The sequence below is a fragment of the Homarus americanus genome, unplaced genomic scaffold (genome assembly GCF_018991925.1).
Source record: "Homarus americanus isolate GMGI-L3 unplaced genomic scaffold, GMGI_Hamer_2.0 scaffold45698, whole genome shotgun sequence".
Taxonomy (NCBI): Eukaryota; Metazoa; Arthropoda; class Malacostraca; order Decapoda; family Nephropidae; genus Homarus; species Homarus americanus.
Genome location: NW_024735554.1, coordinates 9,896,801 through 9,913,879, shown reverse-complemented (window position 1 = coordinate 9,913,879; position 17,079 = coordinate 9,896,801). Strand labels below are relative to the sequence as shown.

Sequence of the window (17,079 nt, the reverse complement as noted above, 5' to 3'; positions counted from 1 at the left end):
CTTGGTCGACCATTCTAGTATATGTTCGCTCTACTGATGCGATTGCTTCCGTATTGAAGTAACAATCTGCAATGACTTTCACTTGGTTTTATCCCTTCCGAATTTGAAAAACAGACCATTGTTCTTAAGTACAAAATTCAAGCAGGATGCTCATCATTAATGCAACACTTACTCAAGACTAATCGAATGAACTGACCAAATAAACAGATGAATATGTAGCTTATGCATGTCTAAACATCTAACATGATCGCTGTGCTTGCCCCTCCCCTTTGCCATCTACAACAAAAAGTCTCATTACTTATTGAATGACCCTCGTACATTCTTCCTTTCACTTGAAGTGAAGGCACTCTTGACATCAATAAAGGCAGCATCTCCCTAAACTTTCTCCAGCCATTTCCGACTCTTGCAACTGAAGCAAGCTTCAACACCCCCACTGGCACTAATCATGTCACCCAGGTAATAGAACTCATTGATGCAGTCCAGGGACATATCCTCAGTCTTCAGTTTCTCCAGCTCTGCTGTGGGCACATGATTACCTGCACATGCAGCAACATCCCGCAGTCTACCATCTACCCCACTGCACCTCGTATGTATCCACCTTCCACACTCATTGCACATTAATGAGTAGCTGCCAACACCTTTCTTGCAGACAGCTCATGAACATTTTCCACTTTCCACCACAAGTCCCTCACCCACACCAATATCAACACTTTTGTGTTTTGCCACATTCACTCTCAGGCTCTTTGCCTCAATTCCATTCTTCCATTACTTAAATTTCTCATCTGCCTCTTCAATACTATCAGATGTCAGCACTTAAGACATCCCCATACAACAACTCCCAGGGCAAACCAGTCCTAAAGTCCCGTGATGATGTCCTCAGCACCATGATAAATAGAAGGGGCCTCAAGACAGACCCCTGATGGACTTCTACTTATACTTTAAATTCTTCCCCATTTACTCTCATAAAGGTTTTGAGCACTCATATTATGCTATAACCACTGGAACAAGACGCTCCTCGACTTGACAACTTCACGTGGTACCCTGTCGAATGCCTTCTCTAAGTCTACAAATATGTAGTACAATTTTCTTTCTTTCCTTAGATATTATACTTAAATAAAATGAAATAGGTTCACAAACATAAATAAAAACTACCTAACTACTGTAAATTAGTACCTAACTACTTTAATTTAGTACTGTACCTAACTAGTTTAATTTAGTCCCAAACTAATTTAATTGAGTACCTAACATATTACTTAATTAATAAAATATAAATTTAGTACATTACTTCATGGGACCATCATTCATATAAGTTAGAATAGATTTTGTATAATAAGAAAGAAAGAGGTGTAAGAATAGAATATTCGTATAAGAAAACATGTAAAGGGCGAACGTTCATATAGCGAGGGATACCTGTAATCAACTCATTACACCAAAATTCCATTTAGAGACTCAAGCACCAATATCCATTCTCCAATGAGAAAATGAAAGTTCAGAAGTCAGTAAAGTGCTGTGCCCACCCCACCTCAACCACTGTAGACACAATCCAACTGGCCCAAAGTGCAAATCAGCCCACACACCACAAACCATCCATTACCTTCCTGTTCATCACGAACACAACAGTCAACTCTTCAACCAAACCTCATAGTTCTTTGTGGATGACTGATGGAAGTTGCTGATTTCCTGAAGGCCATTAGATTCACCAGAAATTTAGCTGAAGTAGTGCAACAACAACTGTACTCCACATCAATGACATACATACAGTACTCTCAATTCCTTCAGGTAATACTCACACCTTGGCCAATGATACTAACCTACATGAATGTTGATACCTATCACTCCTACCCATGCCCTGTACAGCCACTTTGTAGACTGGTTTAATACTACAACTACCTTGAGTCCAAAGCACAATGGAACACATGTAACTGGTTACAATAAAGGTCACTAAAATAAAAATTACCTACCATTTTTAGCAACCAAGATAATTTAAATTATAAGACACCCTTGGGTTTTATTTTAATTTGCAACATACGGCTAATGTTCAACATTAAAAAACTAGATTCCTCTGTAATTTGCCTCTCCAAAACATCATACCCTTTACAACAGCCATGTCTGCCCTCACATGTGGGGTGGTACACAAAGTACAGTACTACATAACAATCGCCTATTAACCCTTAAATGGCAGCCAACATCGATCGATGATGTTTGATGTAGGGATCATGTTTGCTTATACGAGGGGGGATTAGGAATTTCTTACCCGTCATTTTAGGGAATAAAGACATAAACCTCTGCCATTTTCAGCAGATCCATTATTTCCATTTTCTTTTTCTCTCACTATTTCCATGATCAGTGTTCAAATAAATGTCCAACCCATCATCCCTCTCCTTTACAACCTATTATTCCCTCTCATGATACCCTCATTCCTTTTATTGAACTTCATCATCATTATTTACCTCTTTGTCTATGTACTCTCCTTTCACATCTTTCTATATACAATACTTATAACCTACAACTCTTTAAATATAAGGCCTAACCCATATATTAAATGGCATTAAAATATATTTTCTTTTTCTTATCCATGGGGTGCTAAGTAAGCCTTGTCTAAATGTCATTTTGACCAAATCATTGCCCCTGAGGAACAATGCTACTGTTAATGTAGTCCCCCAGAAAAGTATTGTTAGCCACGGGGGTTGATGTGATTCGAGGCTTTCCGAGCAATGTTACTCGACCTGTTTCTGAACGGTTGCTAGTTCTTCATCCGCAACCTTTGAGCAAGAATGAATACTGTACACATTTTCTAACAATGTGAATCCTCCGAGGCTTCAGATCATGTTACTTGACTCGGATTGGATGTCATAAATGGATAGCAAATGCCATGCCAGTCATCAACAGGATCTTATATCGAATGGAGCGAGGAATTATCGGAAAATCATTGCCTATTGTGAGGTGCTATCAATGTCCTTCACACCGAGGGTATACGTAACACTGAGGTAGCACGGTGAAATGGGGTGAACGAGCCCACAGTATCACGATGGGTTAGGCGTCATGAAACAACATGTGCTATACTGAAACTTACAACCACAAATATCTTACTATAAGTAGACAAGGGGTTCTGTTGCCACCAAGTCCCTTGATTTGAAATCTTATTTCGGTATTAAACTAATGTAATTTACATATCAGTAACGTGGCAGATCCCACGTAGACCAATATATCAAGTACTAATATCAAGTACTATTTGCTTAGTTACACTTCACAAATCAAACATATCGTGAGCAACATGAGTTAGCATATTGTGAAACTCAGTATGAATGAGCTCTGTTAGTACAAAGACATAATGGTAAAATGTCCATTGTCAGTCTCAGTTATGATGTTCCAAAACACTTCCATTTAATGTATATTTCAGTGTTATTGTAATCATCATTCAGTGGCTTGTTTACATATGCCATACTTCTACCCATGATACTGTGCATACATTATTATAGCTTAACAGATTTCTTGTTATATTGAAGTACAATATCTAGTATGTCATACAAGGACGACTCCCTCCCCAAATCCTACCCGCATCTCTTGCTGTTGCAGATATGGTGACCAGACATACCAACTTATGAAGATATACCTACTGGGAATCACACCAAAGTATTTTGCCTAGCGTTTCAAAATGTAGCGACAGAAAATCTAACGATACTTTTGGGGGGAATTTACCTTCCGTAATCCATCAGAACGTTAGAAAAAAAATTTAACCAAGAATTTAGTTTTGTATACTGTACTTGAAAAAGTTCATGCCAAAACTCATTAGCCACCAGTGTCCCACCCCAAAAGTTGCACAAAGTGCTTGTTATGTGCCTAACAGTGAATGAGAGCAGGCCTATAGGCAATGATGCTAGAGTGCCAGGCCATTAGTCCAAGATAAGCATTCCTATGTTGACCTTACTTGTAAAACTTTTAACAAATTAGTCTTTTAAGTACATGTACTGGTAAGTACTGTACTGTACTGTACATACTGTATGTGTAAACATAAATGCACCTACACCCAGGCTATCATAACCTAAAATCTAAGATATGCATTTATGTTGGTTTTTATATTTGTGGTTTAAAAAAGTACTGTATGTAGTGAATTATCTTTACTCCTCTCCCATTTCTAAGCAAGGTAATTAAGGGGCATAACAACCTTAAAGATGAAGAAAAATAAGAGTGAGAAGATGCAAAGGACTGGAAAGGACTATACTATGATAACTAGAAGATCTACAGGGGGGTCCTTTCTATACGTTATACCAGTACACTGTACTGTATACATACTTTCACAAACTGTACATTGCTAACAAATATATGAAGAAATTTTCATTATAGTACATCAAATGTTTCACATATACGTTGTCTGCATTATCCATTGTCTTACACCAGGTCTGTGTGTACCCAAATATGACGTATAAATAGTGTTAAAAGAATCTAATATAATGGAAAAAAAATCGTAATAAAAGTGCCTTACAAGTGTTAAATTTCTATTACACAAGTCAAAATACATCAGTCACTTCTGACACGATTTGCGTGCTAATGCCATTGCTATGCAGTATGTAAGTAACCACAGAATTTGTGAAAGTCATTTCATAAGGCTGTGCACAAGCTATTATTACATAAGAAACCATGAAAGTTATGGGGAAATTATTTCAATGTTTTAATGTGGCTTAGAAATAAAGAAAATAAACTATAAAATAAAAAAAATGAAGAATGGGAAGTAAATTCTGTGTGGGAGAGTTTTTGACTGAGGGGACAACTCCCTCCCTCCGCTTGTCACCTGGCGACCCTATTAACACGAAAGTATGCAATTTCATTATAATTTCCATACTACAATATTTTTTTAGATTCATTTGGTGCCGTTAATAAACCATAATCATAAAATAATAAATTTTTCTGAAAAAACAAAATGCACTCAACCCCAGACATGTTATTGGATCGTATTAAATTTCTGGTCCTTGTTTACGAAACGCAAATGGCTCATCGTCCTAGCCCTCCCTCCCCATGTCAGCACTCTCCATCTCTCATGCTTACCACAACATCTATCTTCAGCATTTAATAAATAATATTGTAATGTATTATACCCTAGTTTATTCATTAATCAGTCGTCTAAGTGTACCAATAGCCAAATTGACCCATCTTATATCACTCAGGTAACAAATAACTTTGTTAGGAACGTGTCTCCATATCAAATAATATACAGTACTGTATGTTATAATGATCCCATTGTAAGCTGATTTGTTTAAAGCTCTCTCTCTAGGAATGCATCTTGAACTTTCAAGGGGTATTGCTGTACATGTTGGAATGCATATACTGTACCTGTACAGTACTGTACAGTACCCATAACATTAATTATGGGAAAAAATTTCTCATTATAAAACATTTTCTCTGGACCACATCTCTGACGAATAGTAAAGGCCCTTGTACAGATATTTGTTCATATCCTCAACTTGCCAAGATAAATTAACTTCCAAATGTACAACCTTAGGTTATATTCCTATATGAAACACAACAAATTTACATTGTATATTAATTCAAATACACAGCCTGAATAAAGTTATAGACTTGTCTATATATGCCATTATTCAACATTCACAATTTGACTTGCATCAAACTTTTTTTTTTTTTTATACAGCTAATGTAGCCCTTCTGTCCATTTATACTTCTGTTCGGCAGGGTCAAGTTGGCACAGATCAGTGGTTCTTAACCTGGAGACATTTCAATCTTTCAAGGGGGGTGGGGGAGGGTGGGGGGCACAAAGGATTGAACTTTTTTCTGACTCAGAATATATATTCCCACCAAAATAAATTAGAATTAAGAAATTGGTGCGGAAAACCTGCCGCTCATTAATCTCAAACTTAACTTCATGTAGAATTGAAAATTTTCAGACATAAAAAAGAAGCAATAGAAAGAAAAACAAAAAGGCAAATGAGATGCAAAAACACTGCTGGTGTTTAAACACATATGGCACTGCAGTTCTGCTTGACTGAGCTGGGACAGTGTTATCATAGAGTGGGGGTTCCCAATTTTTTTGAGCACTTCTGGAATAGATACATATGGAAACGGTGAAATTGGAACTCGAAAAAAAATTTGCTCTTAGGTACTTTGGGGATAAGGAGCACCCTGAATTCAAGGTTCATCATAGGGTGATGCAGCTCTAAAAAGGTTAAGAACCACTAGCATAGATCAATGACAGAACAGGAATGCAATTTCAAAATAAGATGATACAGCTGGCTAATCTAAGTTCTATTCATATAGCTGGCCTTCACAGCCACATGTGAGAACATTGGTGCAAGAGTAATTTTCAAACTATACTGTATTTGTTATAATCACCTACAGTGTTTAAAAGTAAACTCCATTTGACTTACATGATAACCAAACTTCTCTTTAATCTCCTCTGTATGTTGCTCTTCTGAGAGTTGCAGCAAGACAGAACAGGTAATGTTAACAGGTACCAGTATTTCAGTTATTGGTGACCTCCACAAGCATCCAACACCATTGTAAGAAAAAAATTAAGAAATTTAAGTTTAGTAATCTGGAGGTAAACCAAATACCAAAATTATATGTGTTTGTGCAGACTCAGGATTGCTTTAACCATTGTTAAATGAAAAAAAAAATATATATATATATAAATAAACATATAAATAAAAAAAATGCAGAAAATGAGAGATGGAGAAATAAGAGAAGACAAATATATAGTCCACTGTAACAATGTGTATATAATCATAGAGATACGAGACCAAGAAGTCTACTATCTAGCCAAATTAATTACATGTCTTGATAAAGCTGGATTAGTCTATATTAACCTATTTTTAATTATTAAAATTAAAACAAAATGCAAAAGGAAAGAGGATTCAGGGAACAGAAATTACATGCAAAGTGAAGGATGAATTGGATGGACAGTAGTGAATAAAAATTACAAAATGAGATGTGAATGTGTCAAGACAGATAGCATATCTGGGCTTACTCATTTGGTATAGACATAATGCAGGAATGGCAAGTGTGAGAATGGTAAAATGTGTATAATTCGGAGGTGGATGGGAGGAGAGATGACCGAGATGGAAAGGAGAGATGACCGAGATGGAAGAATGGGGTGAAGGACACACTGACAGTGAGACCGAAATCTTACAGGCAGCAATGTGTGTGAATCACCAGAGAACTATGTAGTGATTTTTTGGGATAAGCATGCTGTTGCTGGGTATACTAGGTTATGTGGAACAACATAGATATGAGTTGTACTGTTGTCGAAAGGGGGACATCAAGTAAATACATTTATTGCAGATTACAGTAGTAAGAATGAATGATCGATAGTGTATGAAGTAGTCTTTGTTCGTCCCAGCTCCAGTCAGCCTGCAGTATAGCAGAAGAGCTTGAAAACCTTATTGGATAGAGAAAATTAAAAAGATGATTATAACAACTTAAAGTTTTGTCTCAAGATGCCCCTTACCATAATGTATTCATTTTCTCCTTACAGAGAGGCATGGGCATTATCTGACCACCAAAGATAAGCCATACATAAGAAAACTATAAAAATAATTATCATAAACAGCTGCTAGCTGCTTATATTTTTCTTCAAGGCTGAGGACTGTACAACAAATAGTAAAGATGATTTACACCAAGAGAAATGGCATACATGAAACATCATTTGTAGGTATAGTATGCTGCACTTAAATTGTACACAAGGTATTTGTTCATGAAATAAAGTCCAGTTTATGTTTGTATCCCCACATTCTGATCTTTGTAAAAAAAAAAAAAAAAAATAGCAACATCTAACAAAAATGAAAATTCTGTATGTTAACCAGAGTTGCTAAATGAAAATACTGTACAAAAAAGTGTAAGATCCCAAACCTTTGAGTTACTAAAACAAAAGCATGGATGAATTCCCATGTGCTCAAGGTAGTTAACATTCCCCAGACACTAACAATTACAGATTACTGGAACTTATGTAACACACAGTACATCATGTGATACTGTACATCTATAAATGAAAATTGGGGTTGGGTGAAAGACTGCATATACACAAATTTAACATTATTTTCCAGATATGAACATTACAATGATGTTGAATTAATAATTTCAACCATTTCTTTTAAATGAAATGTCAATTTTTTTTAATATAAACTTGTTGCATGTCTTCCAGTGTATGATGGTAAACTATTTATGAAATTAATGGGAATAAGGCAATCACATTAAAAATTTAAAGATGAATAAATAAAAAGTATTAAGATGGGTCTCCACAAACAACAATCTTTTCACTTACTCACAATTAACATTAGTAATCCACATTCAAAGAAAAAACAAAACATTAGAAACAGGATAAGGAAAGACTGTTTCTCTGAATACTTTTCTTTCTACAACTTTCTTTAAATCCAAGAAATACAGCTGAGATGAGTACAGACTTCTGTACATTGAAAAGTACAAATACACAGACTTTCACAGACTTGTTTGCTGGCTACACTCGCACTTTAGAATAATTCACAGACACTGCTTACAGCAGGACACACATCATCTTACTTTAATTACTGTACACAACACTGAGAGTCCTAATGCCTGGTAGGACTCAATATCACTGAGGTGGTCCTTGCAAGGGCCCAGCTGAGACACTAGGGGGCCCTGGGACCGGGGGGGACCCTAGGGGGGGCATAGCGGCACCCCCACCACACAGTTTGTACCACACATGGCTGAGAGAGGCCTACACGCTCACTGGGTTTACCCGCCCGCTACTAAGACGAGGGATTTGCTGCTGGTGCTTCCATGGGGACTGGAGTAGTCGCAGCCAGGGACTCGCACTTTGAGGTTGACTCAGAGTTTGTGGTTTGGGTGGGGGCGATTGTAGGGGTATTTGTTGGCTTAACAGACAGGGTTAATTGTGGGGTAAATATATTTGCAGTGATTGGTGCAGGGGTTGTTAAATTAGGGGTGGGAATTTTACCTAGGCTTGGTGCTGCAGCAGGGACTGGGGAAGGGGTTACAGCAGTGGTTGTGGCGGGATGTGAGAATGGAGCTGAAGCGGGAGCTGGAGTGGTAGCCATGGCAGAAGCAGGATTGGGGGATGCATTAGGTTTGTCACACTCGCTGGATGTAGAGTCATGATTAACTGCCAAGCTTATGGCTGTAGCAACCGAGGCAGATTGACTGTTGGGTGTGTCTGACGGTGACTTCACATCCATGGGTGCATCTGGAGTTGTGGTTGACTCAGAGGCTTGTGCTGTAGTTGGTGGTGGTGAGGATGGTGGTGAAGGGGAAGGTGAATATTGGGGAAAGTCAGTTTGCACTTGGGCTACATTAAATAACACCTGTGACAACTGTGATGCAACATAAGTGTCCAATATCTGGCTCATGACCAATGTCAATAGTCTGTTCTCAGTTGAGGATAACACACGAGCATTGGCCGGTACTCGTGAGAGATGTACCAAAGTGTTGGCTGACCGTCGCACCATATCTAAACTTGTGCCCATCAATTCTGGGTTTTCTTTTAGAGCACTAACACCCTGAACATTTGCTACATTCATTGCTGCTGCCTCTGCTTCCTCGATGAAAGCAACAAGGAGAGAAACACATCCATTCTGCATGGCTATGACTCTGGCAACACCCGAGTCTGCTGCAGAGAAGTAATGCAGGAGGTTAATAGAGAACTCCCGCAACACCTGATCTTCACCACGACACATAAAGCGAGTTAGCTGGCCACATAGGTTATCCAAACGAGTGAATGGTGGTGTTGCCAAAACTAAGTCTGTATTCTGGTCAAGAACACAAAGCTTAACCAGGGCTTCCAAAGCTAGGCGTTGAGGTGATAACGCAGACTGTATGGAGCTTCCACCGCCTGGGAAAGGATCCTGCCCATATGACGCAGGACACGTTGCCCAATGCAGCAGACCATTCAAAAGGGGTCGTGAGATCTCTTCAGGGTATACAGACAAGTCCAGGTTGCCTGCCATATTTGCTAAAGTGACCAGTGTGTTCTCATGAACATGATGGAGGTATGGCCACCACCAATGTGTGTCAGGAGCAAGAGAGCTGCACCAATCACTTAAGTCTGCTTCCTCGTCACGATCATAATGTGCCGTGGAAGGAGTGCGCTGAGGATGTTCATGATGCAGCAAGATTGTCTTGCCCAGTAAGGCTAGCAGAGATGCAGATTTGCTCATGATGTCTTCATTTCCTGGAATGAAGGATAGGTTCCGGATCACTGTGCCAACACACATGACCCTACGAGCCAGCCAGTCCTGCCCCTCCGTTGTTGTGCTGAGTGATGCTTCATCTGGACTCCACGACTCTTCCTCTAGATCCTCATGCGGCCTCTTGAACCCTCCACTCTCCCTCCTAGAGCCACTGCTCTCTCGCCTTTCTAACTTTTCTTTAGTGTCCTGCTTATTCTGAGATATTTCCTCAATTTTTTTCTCTGGTAACTTATCACTATTTGGTTCCTGTTTTACCACCACACTAGAGTCTTGGTGCACTTCAGTGTCCTTTTTCAACACGCATATCTCCTTCACATTTTTCTTATTGTCACTACTATCTTCAATTGGTTCCTTCTTTAACTTCTTAAATATTTCATCTAGTTTGCTCTTCCTTGAATTATTCACTCTAATCACCCTTTGACTGAAAAGTTTGTCTGTTGACTCATTATCTTTGGAGTTGTCACACTTTTCCCTAGAAATAAGGTCCTCCATTTTTTCCACCTTCTTCTCCTGCATCTCAGCCAGTAAGTCAACTACTTTGTCCTTCTCAACTGGTTCCTCTTTTATTTGCACCACCTCCACCTTCTTTTCTTCCACTACTTCCTCTTTGATTTCCTTCACCTCTTCTACTTTAACCTCAGTAATTTTTCCGTCCTTTCCCGGTAGTAATCGTGTGAACAGCACAGGGGGAACTGAGCTCTGCATATTGCAGATTATGTGGGCTGTACACTCCCCGCCACCCACTGACCACGTATCCACTCCAGAACTGAATCCCTCCCATTTATCCCATTCCCGAATCCCCTCCCGCATGAAGAGTTCTCCATCTCGTTTAACAAATTTCACCGTTTTCCCAGTTTTAGTGATGAGGGTGAAATCTTCTGACCCTTTTAAAACTTCCTCTTTGTTAAAAGGATCGTCCTCTTCTAATTTCCCTAGGTCCAACTCGAGGGTGGGAGATGGTGGAGGCCGGAGATACCAAGGTCTATCTGTGTCATCGTGCTGCTCTGCCTGTAAACACAAAAAATAAAAGGCTTAAAGGTGTGAATCACTAACCTAAATGCATCTGAAATAAAAATATTGTTTCTTAGGTACAATAATTCTTTTATAATCTGTTTTTACATTTGCAATGAACAATTTCCATTTATTTTTACTAAATTTTATTTAAAAATTGACGACTTAACAATAACATAAATGACAGATTAAACAAGGCCAACAACAACACACATAAAATAACAAAAAATAGAAGTGCATAAACACCCCATACCTTGACCCTCTTGTTAGCTCCAGTAGCTTCATCGTCACGACCCAACTCTAGCTCTGAGCAGATATCAAACATATTGATGAGGCCACGTCTGAGATGTTCAATTAGTGCTTCAAGCAACCCTGGCATGTGATGCAGGCCAAAGTAAACAACTGTTTGATCATCGAAGAGCAGTATGTTTAACACATCTAGGGCCCACGTTACTTCGGCTGCTAACCCACACCTGCAAACAAAAATACATTGAGAATTATTTGTAACTCCAATTTACTTGCACACCAATGAAAGGGTCTGGAGGTTGAGTCTTAATAAATATATCATTCATAAACAATTTGCCAGAAAATATAAAAGCTTAGTCCACATAAAGTTAATGCTCATAGGAGTGGCACTGAACTCCCCCAGCTTAGCTTTATAGCTACCAGAAACAAATACTGCACCAAATGTACAAACTTCCATGCCCAAGGAATAATAATTTCCAAGGCTAAAAACTATGATTTTGGAAGTTCACGAATAAACACATCATTTGGGTATTAAAAAATAAATATAAGGGCTTAGCTCCTAGTAACCTCCCCCCACCCCCCCCCAAAAAAAAACATACTGTATACATTATGACATTAATGAAAAAAAATTAATATTCTGCAAAATATTTTGATTAAAGTAAAATAATGGCATTACAATTAATAAATTATCACTAACCACATTCAATGAAAACATATTAAGTCAATGATACATATACTGTGATAAACGATTACAGCAAACAATCTATGAAATAAACCGGTAGCAATCAAGGTTACAGCAAATCATAAATTAATGACAAAGAGTCACACACAAGATACTCATATATAAATATAGTTCAGGATGCACTTCAGTCTAGTGCTGAAAACAGCCTTACCTGAGAGACATTAGAAGCCTCCAGGGATCACAAGTCTGGAGGTCAGAGCGAGTCATCCGCTTCCTGCGCGCCAGCACCGGCAGCACCGCCTCTACACTGTCCAAGGGGAACTGGTGTTTCCCTGGATATGCACTGTACATGCCACTCCCACACTGTAAGACAAGAGGTCGATAAAGAAACACCCCAAATCTCTAAAATTACTGGTGGCAAAACAATTGGAGCAAGATTATAATTTAAGAAGAAAAGAGACATAAATTGCAAGCATCAAAATTGGGATAAAAGTTACCAGAAATATGAAGGATTGATCCTAAAATCCCATCTTCTAGCTAAACACAAACTGATGAACAGAAAATATTTCTAAATTTTTTGAGACACAACACTAGTCCTTCAAGGAAGTTGGGAAGGTTTGGTTACCTCTCAAGGCTGAGGGCTGAGAGCCTTCATTGATATACCTATACAGTACTAGTATAGAGAGCTCTACAACTGTTATGCACCATCTAGAACCCAGCAATCCACCTCAACTGAGCATCCCCAAGGAAGGAGGAAGGAATCTAAGTTGCCCAGTCTGTGTTCAGTTTTACAATGGGATCTCAGGACCAAGCTCTCATTCAGAGCCTTAACACATCTTTTACAACTTGTGTATCTACAACTAGCTAAAAAAAGGGAGGTAGGAAGCAAAAGAGATCTTCAAGTACTAGCACAGCATTGCACCATTCTAGGGAGTTATATTACCTAACCAATACACTGGAAAATACCTCATTATACCTAGTCCCTAGGGCTATGCAGTCCTGGTCATTAAGCTGTTAAATGAGGTACTGTACTTGGCAATGAAAGTTTCTGCATATGGTCATCTACCTTGACTGGACTGACAAACAGAACAAACCAAACAGGAAAGCCTAGGAGGATGCAATGCCCAACAGCTCATGGACTTGAACTCGACAGGTTGTATGAGCTTATTGCCTTAATTCTATTTGAAATTTAAACCCTTGAAGTCCCACTTATCTCTGATATACATACAGGTGTTGACAACTATAAGATGAGGTTAGGGATTTGAAAAGTCATCAAAAAGTGATCGATCAAATATCGATATAGGGGAAATATGGGTTCTGTTCCTGAGACCCTGAAGAGCCAGAGTTAGCTTGCCATAGTGGTTACTTTTCAACTCGTAATTTCCGGTTGTCATGTGTAATTTTGTTCATTTATTTTTTACTGTTACATGCACATACAATCTTTCATACAGACTGTGCAAACAAAATAAAAATAAAAGAAATAATTATCTTTACGTCAAAAACATAAAGGCAATACAAATTTCTTACATGTACGAGAGTTAACACAGAGTGGGGGAGCGACATGAGGAGTTTCGGCTTGCTTCTCATGCCCCTTGTGGAGTAGAACAATTGCCAAATGGCAACGCAGTATTTTTTCTTTTATTTTATTTTTTATTCCTCTCATTTTTATTTGTTCAGTATATATTGTATTATTTTATGTACAAAGAATAGCTTCTTCCACATGCAAACCATCCTCTGGGCAACAATGACAGTTCAAATGCTCGGCCTGTAGTCACCAGGGATGGGCAGTGCCTCCCATGCAGGTCACATGTGTTGCACCATTCCAAGATTGCATCATCATATCTTGGAGTATTGCAAGTTACAGCACATAACTTTTTCATACAAGTGACAAAGCAGGAAAAGCATTTGGGTAGCCATTGGGTAATGACCATAGTAAATCTTAGCGATCACATAGCGGTATATGGTGTTCATTTCTTTACATGTAAACCTGATTGATCGTATATCAATCAATCATATAACGGTCAACACCTGTACTGTATTCACACACAAACAAAGAGCAATCGCCTGTAAATAATCACAAACCTCCTTAACCAGACAGTCGTCTCCAAGCTCAAAATCAAATAAACTCAGGGCAAAAGTTGTGTATCTTTTTCTTTGGAACAAATATCAAACTTGACTCATTATTGGCACATGTACAAAAGGAAACAAAACCATCCACCATCCTCAGAGACTGAAGCTAAGAAGCCCACGTTCTAGCAGTATAATCCAGGAACAAGGTAGCCTTTGTAGTGGTAAAGACCAATTCCTCGAATGTAAAATTTCCTATCTAATTTAGGAAACAAATAGCAGGTTCCAGAAACCAAGACAACTCAATAGGTCACAGAAGAATGAAGGTTTTGTAATATTACTGAATATATTTTCAAAGAGAAACCAATTGTAAAGAGGCTCTCCAAAGGTTGAGCAAGTGGATATTTATACAGGTAAATTGCACTAGAATTAACACCCAAAATACAAACTAACATGCAAACACACATTTAAATTAAAATAATAATACCCTGTAATAACAATAACAGATAAATAAACCATGATTCCAAATTGACTCATATTTCTTGCTGGTGGATTCCCCTGGGGAACCGAAAAGGAAGCATATACTAGAGGCACCATTCTTCATTAGGAACAAGCACCTCAAATATAACAGCTTTGAGTTTTGTAGAAGCATGGTCAAAGCCTGGCCCTATACACCATCTTCTAACCCTGACATTGTTTTTTCATGGGAGATGTAGTGGGGCTACCTGGCCTACCATCTTTTCTACCTCCCTGAGAAGAATCTACATTAGACCATTTTCTCATCTCTTAGTTCCCACAAAAGAAATGAGGAAAAAATTGGAAAGAAGTCATCAGTTTTTACGAAGATCCATCATAAAACTATAGGTTTGGAGGCCTTTCCTATAATAAAGACCCAGGAAAAAAAAACACACACACACACACACACACGTACCTCACTCCATTACCACAAACCTCCTAGCTAAGCACAACTTTTTCATAAAACTGCCCCTGTCAGTCATAGAAAGTAGCATTTTATAAATTAGGAGGTTGGTTAAAAACCCGAGGAAAGTAAACTTGACAAGAACCTCCAGGTTACCTGTTACTATACCCTTTAAAAAAAATCATAACCAGTGCAGTAATATCCTCCTCTGACTAAATGTACAGGTTTTCTAAGGAAGTTTACATAAGGTCTATAAGGTCAGCCTTGGAAAAAGCCTTGTCACTAATATTAAAATAAAAGTCCAAAGCTGCCAAGAAAACAAATAAGGGATCACTGTAAGTAGATGCCCTCTAGTGGGAAACTTGAAGGCAGCTGTTGGATTGGAAATTGCACCTATGTTTAACCATGGAAAATCTTGACTCAAAAAGTCCTAACAATTCACCTCCTCTATGATACACCCAGTAAAGAGGGAACATCAATTTCAATCTTGTGGACTTAAAGCACTTGTTGTCTGTACAGTACAGTATTATGTTACCCAAGATGTACTCCAGCTATAAATTAATATTTTATGATGATGAAAAACTATATACTCTAACATGCATTAAACATTACTAAAATTGTACTCAGAATCCCTTGAGACAAGTTAACTTTAGCTAAAGTGTTTCAATTCTATACCTACCAGACTTCAATATACTTGAACATAAATTCTATATCACCTAAGGGTGGTAAAAGGAAGGATACCAGTTATTAAGACCTCATGGAAAATATATAAAAAAAAAATTTGTCAGCTGATAAATATTTAAATAACTAATATTAGTAACAGTTCACCATAAATGGATTGGAAGAAATGTGATATGGATATGAAACTGAGTGTATATTTAACAACTGCTTTTGGTCCAAGTACTGTAATGCCATTTATACCTCATGGTAACTATATACCGAGTACAGGATTACCCCAGCTATCACAATGGATGCATTCCTAAAAGTCATTGCAAATAACAAATTTGCAAATATCAAGGCAAATTTCCCCATGAGAATTAATGTAAATAGGAGGGGGGAGCGAGGGGACACATTTATAGCCGGCAACTTTTGACCACATATTTTTTTTATATATACTGTACTCCTTATTACCCGAGGCTATTAGGGAGCAGGGTTGCATGTGCTGTATACTGTAGTACAGTACCAGTAAATGTGAGGAATAAATACAAATTATACCAATAAAGAAAAGAAAAGAAAAAATACCGTATTGCCAGTTGGCAATAGTTGCACTACACGTGGGAGACCAGAGCAGTTGAGATCTCCAACTCCCTCGTTTCCTCCTTCCACAATCCATGGGCGAACAACAGCCCCCATAGTAAATGTTTATTTGATTTATGTTTTAACATTATGATATTTTTTTTTACACATTCTGAATGAACGACTGTGTATGAATGTAATAGTATAAAAAAAAATACATATATGTACTGTACTGTACTGTACTGTACCCAAAATTACAAGTTGTGGGAGGATGAGATCCCAGCCCCAACATCACCCTCACCACTCCCCTCTGCCTCTCCCATAATCTGCATACTTACTCCCACGGATGCAAGAATTTTTTATACTCTTTTATGTTTATGATTTTTTATTTTTTCCCCTGATGCTGTATAACCTTTTGTGTGTATGCATGAAAAACAGTATACAGTATATGGAAAAAGAATACTGAATAAAATTGCACATACTATCTACTCAAAAATATGAGTTAAAAAATAACAATTACAAAGCTTCACCTGCTAGGAGGAGAGGTGGGGGATACAGCTAAGGGGATAACTGACTTGATGACCTGTGAAGTCCACAAACACTCATATTCATTTCACACACACACACACACCTATGCTCTTCGGATTTCTTCTTTTATAGCAACATATTTGTTTATATACAGGTACACACCATATAGTTAGTGAGAGAGAGAGAGAGTGTGTGTGTGT

At 38.1% G+C, this 17,079-nt stretch overlaps 1 protein-coding gene across 7 annotated transcripts in view; it reads right to left on the bottom strand.

Moving 5' to 3' along the window:
• Positions 1–8,339: 8,339 nt before the first annotated feature.
• The window catches only part of LOC121871502 (trithorax group protein osa-like), a 163,437-nt gene continuing 154,697 nt past the window's right edge, over positions 8,340–17,079 (bottom strand). For all 7 annotated transcript variants that reach the window (XM_042373891.1, XM_042373890.1, XM_042373893.1 and 4 more), the window contains 3 exons: positions 12,341–12,492; positions 11,455–11,674; positions 8,340–11,198 (listed from right to left, as the gene is read on the bottom strand). In XM_042373891.1, the coding sequence (XP_042229825.1) occupies positions 8,733–11,198; positions 11,455–11,674; positions 12,341–12,492 (2,838 nt within the window). In that variant the 3' untranslated portion in view covers positions 8,340–8,732. The remainder of the gene's footprint in view (positions 11,199–11,454; positions 11,675–12,340; positions 12,493–17,079) is intronic.